This window comes from Mya arenaria, chromosome 13 (assembly GCF_026914265.1).
Source record: "Mya arenaria isolate MELC-2E11 chromosome 13, ASM2691426v1".
Taxonomy (NCBI): Eukaryota; Metazoa; Mollusca; class Bivalvia; order Myida; family Myidae; genus Mya; species Mya arenaria.
The window spans coordinates 51,748,403-51,759,718 of record NC_069134.1 but is presented as its reverse complement, the minus strand read 5'-3'; the positions used below and the strand labels follow the sequence as shown (position 1 = coordinate 51,759,718).

The window sequence follows — 11,316 nt, the reverse complement described above, 5'->3', positions numbered from 1 at the left end:
TTCGGCATCCTATATTTTAAAGTCAGCAGTCAAGAACATTTTTTTTATCATCATAATTGTCCATTTAGGACTATTGAAAACCATTTCAAAATGATATTAAATATGTAAGTGTTGTGCAGGGGTAAACATGTATGTCATGTGTGCGAGACTCCCCATGAGAAAGATCCTTTGGCCGCTCAAAGACGGCCGCCCATGGGAAAGTAAAAGCTGTCTTCACTATGGTTGAAATAAGTTAGTATAAACTGTATCGAATTACTCTTCATAAGGTCCCAAGCGCTCTATAAAGGTCGCAGTAAAAACTCTTCGATGATAAGATAATATCGACACTCGCTGAGACACAGTCTTCATTAGTGCAGTTACCTCGACTCACTTTCGGACAAAAGGTGGTTGATTTCGATACAAAAATGGAGCTTTTCAAAAGTAAGTTTGTTTTTTTCTTTTATACAATAATTATACGATATGGCCACGTTTCATATTCCTTGTATAGTGTCTTTGACTTCGTTTCATCCTGTCTCATGTTATTAATGTTTGGAAATAAACTTAAAAGAAGGTGCTCGCCAATCAGTTAAATATTTAAACGTTTAGTATGAGCAAGTTCCTATTTTGCACCGAAGAGAGGGTCAAATTGTACCGCTCCGATTGCGGCTGCGGACAGGCAGTTTCAACTATTCGAAGATAATTCGCATTGTTAAGTTCGACTGTGACCACACCTATCTTGCGAGGGTTATATAAAGCTTCTCATTAAGTGGGCGGTGGATGTGTAACGACAGCGATATGTCCATGTATGTGGGCTGTGGCTTTATGAGCCCGCCTCTTCAGTAGTTAGTTTCATGTGATACTCCAATCGCTGACGGCAGCAGTCGGTTTTACTGATTTTGACAAATAATACAGACTGCCGCCGTCAGAGATTTAGGTAAAGTGAAGTCGATTGTCATGCCATAGCTACTAAACTTGATTCAAACTTGAAGCAAAATGCACTTGATGGTTTTGGGTAGAGCAAAAACCACGATTATTCAATGCTTAAAAACATTGAAATGCTTAGTTCATTTGCAAAACTAATTTTGGCATGATATTGTTTCAGTCACGTTCAGCCTGGTGGCAGTTGTATGCTGGTGTTCCAATATCGCAGGTAGTTCTCCCTCAAGGGCTTCAAGAGTTTCTCTTTCGTGTAGCAATGCTACTATGATTTAAATATCTTACACTGCAAATTAGCCAACAATAGCCATTATAAAATACATTTAATTAATTGCTCAGTATACTTATCTTGTTTCATTGATACTAGTTAAGTGGTTAGGCAAAATTTTAAATAAGGTCAGACAATAATTTGACAAAGAGTCGTTCGAAAGTGAATCGGTCTATAACCGTAATCGTTCTTCACCGGTCTACAACCGTATATATTCTTCACCGGTCTATAACCGTTATCATTTTTCACCGGTCTATAACCGTTATCATTCTTCACCAGTCTATAACCGTAATTGTTCTTCACCTGTCTACAACCGTATATATTCCTCACCGGTCTATAACCGTTATCATTCTTCACCGGTCTATAACCGTATTCATTCTTCACCGGTCTATGACCGTATCCATTCTTCACCGGTCTATGACCGTATTCATTCTTCACCGGTCTATAACCGTTATCATTCTTCACCGGTCTACAACCGTATATATTCTTCACCGGTCTATAACCGTTATCATTCTTCACCGGTCTATGACCGTATTCATTCTTCACCGGTCTATGACCGTATTCATTCTTCACCGGTCTATAACCGTAATCGTTCTTCACCGGTCTACAACCGTATATATTCTTCACCGGTCTATAACCGTTATCATTCTTCACCGGTCTTTGACCGTTACCATTCTTCACCGGTCTATGACCGTATTCATTCTTCACCGGTCTATAGCCGTATTCATTCTTCACCGGTCTATAACCGTTATCATTCTTCACCGCTCTATGATCGTAATCATTCTTCACCGGTCTATAGCCGTATTCATTCTTCACCGGTTTATAAGCGTAATTCTTCACCGGTCTATAGCCGTAATCATTCTTCACCGGTATATAGCCGTTATAATTCTTCACCGGTCTATAGCCGTAATCATTCTTCACCGGTCTATAGCCGTTATAATTCTTCACCGGTCTATAGCCGTTATAATTCTTCACCGGTCTATAGCCGTAATCATTCTTCACCGGTCTATAACCGCTACCATTCTTCACCTGTCTATAGCCGTTATAATTCTTCACCGGTATGTAACCGTTATCATTCTTCACCGGTCTATAACGGTACTCATTCTTCGCATAAACAATTGCAGGACGCGCCTTCATAACCACGCTTATGAACTATTCCCTACATTTCAGCCGGTAGAATGTGTTACACGTGTGACCACGTGGCCCATCCCAGGGACTGTGACAGGGTCATTGAATGTCAACAAGGGGAGGTATGGAGCTGGATGGTATTTCTACATTTATTTGCCGTATCCCGTCGATTCCCGTTGGCTCGAAGTTGACAACGACTTTAGTGAACGAAAATTCGAGCAAACTTGACTATTCATGTATAATATAACTGACTAAGATTTTCGCTTAAAATGAAACGATTATTGTGTTAGAAATTCACAATGAACTATATCGATATTCAAATTTTCTTAGAGGATCCCGAACATTAAAACGTTGTGAAGTGCGAATTATATAATTTTTTTTTTATTTTTTATGGAGGGGGTGGGGGCATTGGCGGACACATTCATTTATTAACTCTGTACATTGTGCCTATGTTTCAGTCGTGTAACGTGATCTCATACGCCCAGCTGGACGGCCACTACTACTTCACGTCCGGATGTGTGAAGACCGAGGTAGATTCTTGTTTAGTAAATAGGCGTTTTAAGTGTACCAGGACATCTATCAATGACTAAAGCAAGGGAGGTTATCGCCAAGAACACGCACTTCTAGGTATGATTCGTAATGTTCTGTTGTTCAGGACCAATTGCATCGAATGTAGGTTGGAAACTATTCTGTCTTGAAAACAAAACATTATCTATGTGCAATTTTCAATACCTCAAAAAATGTTTCTTCAAAGGTTCTCACAGCAATTATTGGTATATATACTTTCGAGATTTTTTCACGTATTTGTACGAGTATGTGTATTTGAAGGCTGAAATTATAGAGGTTGGGTGCGCTACTTGTACGCGTACTTGATGTACTGTAATTATGAATGTTACGACGCGCTACTTGTACGCATACTTGATGTACTATAATTATCAATGTTACTCGCATTACTTGTACGCGTATTTGATGTACTGTAATTATGAATGTTACGACGCGCTTCTTGTACGCGTACTTGATGTACTGTAATAATTAATGTTACGACGCGCTACTTGTACGCGTACTTGATGTACTGTAATTATGAATGTTACTTCGCACTACTTGTACGCGTACTTGATGTACTGTAATTATGAATGTAACGACGCGCTACTTGTACGCGTACTTGATGTACTATCATTATTAATGTTACTACGCGCTACTTGAAGGCGTTCTTGATTTACTGTAATTATGAATGTTACGACGCGCTGCTTGTACGCGTTTGTGTACTTGATGTGTTGTAAATATAAATGTTAAGACGCGCTACTTGTACGCGTACATGTACTTGCTGTCCTGTGAATATAGTGGTTGCGATGCGCTACTTGTATGACAACATGTTCTTGATGTGCTGTTGTTAAACAGGTTGAGACGCGCTCCTTGTACGTGTAGGTCTTTTTATTACCTGTAATTTTAGAGGCTGCGACATGCTACTTGTACGCGTACCTGTAGTTCATGTGCTGTAACTATAGAGGTTGCGACGCCCTACACGCGTGTGTGTCCTTGATGTGTTGTAAATATAGGTTTTACAACGCGTCACATACGTACGAGTACTTCAGGTGCTGTAAATTTATAGGTTACGACGCGCTACATGCACGTTTACATGCACCGTATGTGTTATAGTAATAGAGGTTTCGACAAAACTACATACATGCGGTCGTGTCCTTGATGTGCTGTAATTATAGAGGTTTCGACATACTACATACACGCGGTCGTGTCCTTGATGTGCTGTTATTATAGAGGTTTCGACATACTACATACACGCGGTCGTGTCCTTTATGTGCTGTAATTATAGAGGTTTCGACATACTACATACACGCGGTCGTGTCCTTGATGTGCTGTTATTATAGAGGTTTCGACATACTACATACACGCGTTTGTGTCCTTGATGTGCTGTAATTATAGAGGTTTCGACATACTACATACACGCGGTCGTGTCCTTGATGTGCTGTTATTATAGAGATTTCGACATACTACATACACGCGGTCGTGTCCTTGATGTGCTGTAATTATAGAGGTTTCGACATACTACATACACGCGGTCGTGTCCTTGATGTGCTGTTATTATAGAGGTTTCGACATACTACATACACGCGGTCGTGTCCTTGATGTGCTGTAATTATAGAGGTTTCGACATACTACATACACGCGGTCGTGTCCTTGATGTGCTGTTATTATAGAGGTTTCGACATACTACATACACGCGGTCGTGTCCTTGATGTGCTGTAATTAAAGAGGTTTCGACATACTACATACACGCGGTCGTGTCCTTGATGTGCTGTAATTATAGAGGTTTCGACATACTACATACACGCGGTCGTGTCCTTGATGTGCTGTTATTATAGAGGTTTCGACATACTACATACACGCGGTCGTGTCCTTGATGTGCTGTAATTATAGAGGTTTCGACATACTACATACACGCGGTCGTGTCCTTGATGTGCTGTTATTATAGAGGTTTCGACATACTACATACACGCGGTCGTGTCCTTGATGTGCTGTTATTATAGAGGTTTCGACATACTACATACACGCGGTCGTGTCCTTGATGTGCTGTTATTATAGAGCTCTACATACACGCGGTCGTGTCCTTGATGTGCTGTAATTATAGAGGTTTCGACATTCTACATACACGCGGTCGTGTCCTTGATGTGCTGTAATTATAGAGGTTTAGACATACTACATACACGCGGTCGTGTCCTTGATGTGCTGTAATTATAGAGGTTTAGACATACTACATACACGCGGTCGTGTCCTTGATGTGCTGTTATTATAGAGGTTTCGACATACTACATACACGCGGTCGTGTCCTTGATGTGCTGTTAATATAGAGGTTTCGACATTCTACATACACGCGGTCGTGTCCTTGATGTGCTGTAATTATAGAGGTTTCGACATACTACATACACGCGGTCGTGTCCTTGATGTGCTGTAATTATAGAGGTTTCGACATACTACATACACGCGGTCGTGTCCTTGATGTGCTGTTATTATAGAGGTTTCGACATACTACATACACGCGGTCGTGTCCTTGATGTGCTGTAATTATAGAGGTTTCGACATACTACATACACGCGGTCGTGTCCTTGATGTGCTGTAATTATAGAGGTTTCGACATACTACATACACGCGGTCGTGTCCTTGATGTGCTGTAATTATAGAGGTTTCGACATACTACATACACGCGGTCGTCTCCTTGATGTGCTGTAATTATAGAGGTTTCGACATACTACATACACGCGGTCGTGTCCTTGATGTGCTGTTATTATAGAGATTTCGACATACTACATACACGCGGTCGTGTCCTTGATGTGCTGTAATTATAGAGGTTTCGACATACTACATACACGCGGTCGTGTCCTTGATGTGCTGTTATTATAGAGGTTTCGACATACTACATACACGCGGTCGTGTCCTTGATGTGCTGTAATTATAGAGGTTTCGACATACTACATACACGCGGTCGTGTCCTTGATGTGCTGTTATTATAGAGGTTTCGACATACTACATACACGCGGTCGTGTCCTTGATGTGCTGTAATTAAAGAGGTTTCGACATACTACATACACGCGGTCGTGTCCTTGATGTGCTGTAATTATAGAGGTTTCGACATACTACATGCACGCGGTCGTGTCCTTGATGTGCTGTTATTATAGAGGTTTCGACATACTACATGCACGCGGTCGTGTCCTTGATGTGCTGTAATTATAGAGGTTTCGACAAACTACATACACGCGGTCGTGTACTTGATGTGCTGTAATTATAGAGGTTTCGACAAACTACATACACGCGGTCGTGTCCTTGATGTGCTGTTATTATAGAGGTTTCGACATACTACATACACGCGGTCGTGTCCTTGATGTGCTGTAATTAAAGAGGTTTCGACATACTACATACACGCGGTCGTGTCCTTGATGTGCTGTAATTATAGAGGTTTCGACATACTACATGCACGCGGTCGTGTCCTTGATGTGCTGTTATTATAGAGGTTTCGACATACTACATGCACGCGGTCGTGTCCTTGATGTGCTGTAATTATAGAGGTTTCGACAAACTACATACACGCGGTCGTGTCCTTGATGTGCTGTAATTATAGAGGTTTCGACAAACTACATACACGCGGTCGTGTCCTTGATGTGCTGTTATTATAGAGGTTTCGACATACTACATACACGCGGTCGTGTCCTTGATGTGCTGTTATTATAGAGCTCTACATACACGCGGTCGTGTCCTTGATGTGCTGCAATTATAGAGGTTTCGACATTCTACATACACGCGGTCGTGTCCTTGATGTGCTGTAATTATAGAGGTTTAGACATACTACATACACGCGGTCGTGTCCTTGATGTGCTGTTATTATAGAGGTTTCGACATACTACATACACGCGGTCGTGTCCTTGATGTGCTGTTATTATAGAGGTTTCGACATTCTACATACACGCGGTCGTGTCCTTGATGTGCTGTAATTATAGAGGTTTCGACATTCTACATACACGCGGTCGTGTCCTTGATGTGCTGTAATTATAGAGGTTTCGACATTCTACATACACGCGGTCGTGTCCTTGATGTGCTGTAATTATAGAGGTTTAGACATACTACATACACGCGGTCGTGTCCTTGATGTGCTGTTATTATAGAGGTTTCGACATACTACATGCACGCGGTCGTGTCCTTGATGTGCTGTAATTATAGAGGTTTCGACAAACTACATACACGCGGTCGTGTCCTTGATGTGCTGTAATTATAGAGGTTTCGACAAACTACATACACGCGGTCGTGTCCTTGATGTGCTGTAATTATAGAGGTTTCGACAAACTACATACACGCGGTCGTGTCCTTGATGTGCTGTTATTATAGAGGTTTCGACATATTACATACACGCGGCCGTGTCCTTGATGTGCTGTTATTATAGAGCTCTACATACACGCGGTCGTGTCCTTGATGTGCTGCAATTATAGAGGTTTAGACATACTACATACACGCGGTCGTGTCCTTGATGTGCTGTTATTATAGAGGTTTCGACATTCTACATACACGCGGTCGTGTCCTTGATGTGCTGTAATTATAGAGGTTTAGACATACTACATACACGCGGTCGTGTCCTTGATGTGCTGTTATTATAGAGGTTTCGACATACTACATACACGCGGTCGTGTCCTTGATGTGCTGTTATTATAGAGCTCTACATACACGCGGTCGTGTCCTTGATGTGCTGTAATTATAGAGGTTTCGACATTCTACATACACGCGGTCGTGTCCTTGATGTGCTGTAATTATAGAGGTTTAGACATACTACATACACGCGGTCGTGTCCTTGATGTGCTGTAATTATAGAGGTTTAGACATACTACATACACGCGGTCGTGTCCTTGATGTGCTGTAATTATAGAGGTTTAGACATACTACATACACGCGGTCGTGTCCTTGATGTGCTGTTATTATAGAGGTTTCGACATTCTACATACACGCGGTCGTGTCCTTGATGTGCTGTTAATATAGAGGTTTCGACATTCTACATACACGCGGTCGTGTCCTTGATGTGCTGTTATTATAGAGGTTTCGACATACTACATACACGCGGTCGTGTCCTTGATGTGCTTTAATTATACAGGTTTCGACATTCTACATACACGCGGTCGTGTCCTTGATGTGCTGTAATTATAGAGGTTCCGACATACTACATACACGCGGTCGTGTCCTTGATGTGCTGTAATTATAGAGGTTTCGACATACTACATACACGCGGTCGTGTCCTTGATGTGCTGTTATTATAGAGATTTCGACATACTACATACACGCGGTCGTGTCCTTGATGTGCTGTAATTATAGAGGTTTCGACATACTACATACACGCGGTCGTGTCCTTGATGTGCTGTTATTATAGAGGTTTCGACATACTACATACACGCGGTCGTGTCCTTGATGTGCTGTAATTATGGAGGTTTCGACATACTACATACACGCGGTCGTGTCCTTGATGTGCTGTTATTATGGAGGTTTCGACATACTACATACATGCGGTCGTGTCCTTGATGTGCTGTAATTAAAGAGGTTTCGACATACTACATCCACGCGGTCGTGTCCTTGATGTGATGTAATTATAGAGGTTTCGACATACTACATGCACGCGGTCGTGTCCTTGATGTGCTGTAATTATAGAGGTTTCGACAAACTACATACACGCGGTCGTGTCCTTGATGTGCTGTAATTATAGAGGTTTCGACAAACTACATACACGCGGTCGTGTCCTTGATGTGCTGTTATTATAGAGGTTTCGACATACTACATACACGCGGTCGTGTCCTTGATGTGCTGTTATTATAGAGCTCTACATACACGCGGTCGTGTCCTTGATGTGCTGCAATTATAGAGGTTTCGACATTCTACATACACGCGGTCGTGTCCTTGATGTGCTGCAATTATAGAGGTTTCGACATACTACATACACGCGGTCGTGTCCTTGATGTGCTGTAATTATAGAGGTTTAGACATACTACATACACGCGGTCGTGTCCTTGGTGTGCTGTAATTATAGAGGTTAAGACATACTACATACACGCGGTCCCTTGAGGTGCTGTTATTATAGAGGTTTCGACTTTCTACATACACGCGGTCGTGTCCTTGATATGCTGTTAATATAGAGGTTTCGACATTCTACATACACGCGGTCGTGTCCTTGATGTGCTGTTATTATAGAGGTTTCGACATACTACATACACGCGGTCGTGTCCTTGATGTGCTGTAATTATAGAGGTTTCGACATTCTACATACACGCGGTCGTGTCCTTGATGTGCTGTAATTATAAAGGTTTCGACATACTACATACACGCGGTCGTGTTCTTGATGTGCTGTAATTATAGAGGTTTCGACATTCTACATACACGCGGTCGTGTCCTTGATGTGCTGTAATTATGGAGATTTCGACATTCTACATACACGCGGTCGTGTCCTTGATGTGCTGTAATTATAGAGATTTCGACATACTACATACACGCGGTCGTGTCCTTGATGTGCTGTAGTTATAGAGATTTCGACAATCTACATACACGCGGTCGTGTCCTTGATGTGCTGTTGTTATAGAAATTTAGACATACTACATACACGCGGTCGTGTCCTTGATGTGTTGTAGTTATAGAGGTTTCGACATACTACATACACGCGGTCGTGTCCTTGATGTGCTGTTATTATAGAGCTTTCGACATACTACATACACGCGGTCGTGTCCTTGATGTGCTGTTATTATAGAGCTTTCGACATACTACATACACGCGGTCGTGTCCTTGATGTGCTGTTATTATAGAGCTTTCGACATACTACATACACGCGGTCGTGTCCTTGATGTGCTGTAATTATAGAGATTTCGACATACTTCATACACGCGGTCGTGTCCTTGATGTGCTGTAATTATAGAGATTTCGACATTCTACATACACGCGGTCGTGTCCTTGATGTGCTGTAATTATAGAGATTTCGACATTCTACATACACGCGGTCGTGTCCTTGATGTGCTGTTATTATAGAGGTTTCGACATACTACATACACGCGGTCGTGTCCTTTATGTGCTGTAATTATAGAGATTTCGACATTCTACATATTATAGAGATTTCGACATTCTACATACACGCGGTCGTGTCCTTGATGTGCTGTAATTATAGAGGTTTCGACATTCTACATACACGCGGTCGTGTCCTTGATGTGCTGTAATTATAGAGATTTCGACATACTACATACACGCGGTCGTGTCCTTGATGTGCTGTTATTATAGAGGTTTCGACATACTACATACACGCGGTCGTGCCCTTGATGTGCTGTTATTATAGAGGTTTCGACATTCTACATACACGCGGTCGTGTCCTTGATGTGCTGTAATTATAGAGGTTTCGACATACTACATGCACGCGGTCGTGTCCTTGATGTGCTGTTATTATAGAGGTTTAGACATACTACATACACGCGGTCGTGTCCTTGATGTGCTGTAATTATAGAGGTTTCGACATACTACATACACGCGGTCGTGTCCTTGATGTGCTGTAATTATAGAGATTTCGACATTCTACATATTATAGAGATTTCGACATTCTACATACACGCGGTCGTGTCCTTGATGTGCTGTAATTATAGAGGTTTCGACATTCTACATACACGCGGTCGTGTCCTTGATGTGCTGTAATTATAGAGATTTCGACATACTACATACACGCGGTCGTGTCCTTGATGTGCTGTTATTATAGAGGTTTCGACATACTACATACACGCGGTCGTGCCCTTGATGTGCTGTTATTATAGAGGTTTCGACATTCTACATACACGCGGTCGTGTCCTTGATGTGCTGTAATTATAGAGGTTTCGACATACTACATGCACGCGGTCGTGTCCTTGATGTGCTGTTATTATAGAGGTTTAGACATACTACATACACGCGGTCGTGTCCTTGATGTGCTGTTATTATAGAGGTTTCGACATACTACATACACGCGGTCGTGCCCTTGATGTGCTGTTATTATAGAGGTTTCGACATTCTACATACACGCGGTCGTGTCCTTGATGTGCTGTAATTATAGAGGTTTCGACATACTACATGCACGCGGTCGTGCCCTTGATGTGCTGTAATTATAGAGGTTTAGACATACTACATACACGCGGTCGTGTCCTTGATGTGCTGTAATTATAGAGGTTTCGACATACTACATGCACGCGGTCGTGTCCTTGATGTGCTGTTATTATAGAGGTTTCGACATACTACATGCACGCGGTCGTGTCCTTGATGTGCTGTTATTATAGAGGTTTCGACATACTACATGCACGCGGTCGTGTCCTTGATGTGCTGTTATTATAGAGATTTCGACATACTACATACACGCGGTCGTGTCCTTGATGTGCTGTTATTATAGAGATTTCGACATACTACATACACGCGGTCGTGTCCTTGATGTGCTGTTATTATAGAGATTTCGACATACTACATACACG

The 11,316-nt window shown here is 42.1% G+C and overlaps 1 protein-coding gene across 1 annotated transcript in view; it reads left to right on the top strand.

Moving 5' to 3' along the window:
• The first annotated feature begins 286 nt into the window (after positions 1–286).
• The window catches only part of LOC128214867 (putative epidermal cell surface receptor), a 22,953-nt gene continuing 11,923 nt past the window's right edge, over positions 287–11,316 (top strand). Inside the window, exons 1-4 of the mRNA XM_052921556.1 lie at positions 287–420; positions 1,082–1,129; positions 2,354–2,433; positions 2,770–2,841. Coding sequence (XP_052777516.1) covers positions 405–420; positions 1,082–1,129; positions 2,354–2,433; positions 2,770–2,841 — 216 coding nt within the window. The 5' untranslated portion in view covers positions 287–404. The remainder of the gene's footprint in view (positions 421–1,081; positions 1,130–2,353; positions 2,434–2,769; positions 2,842–11,316) is intronic.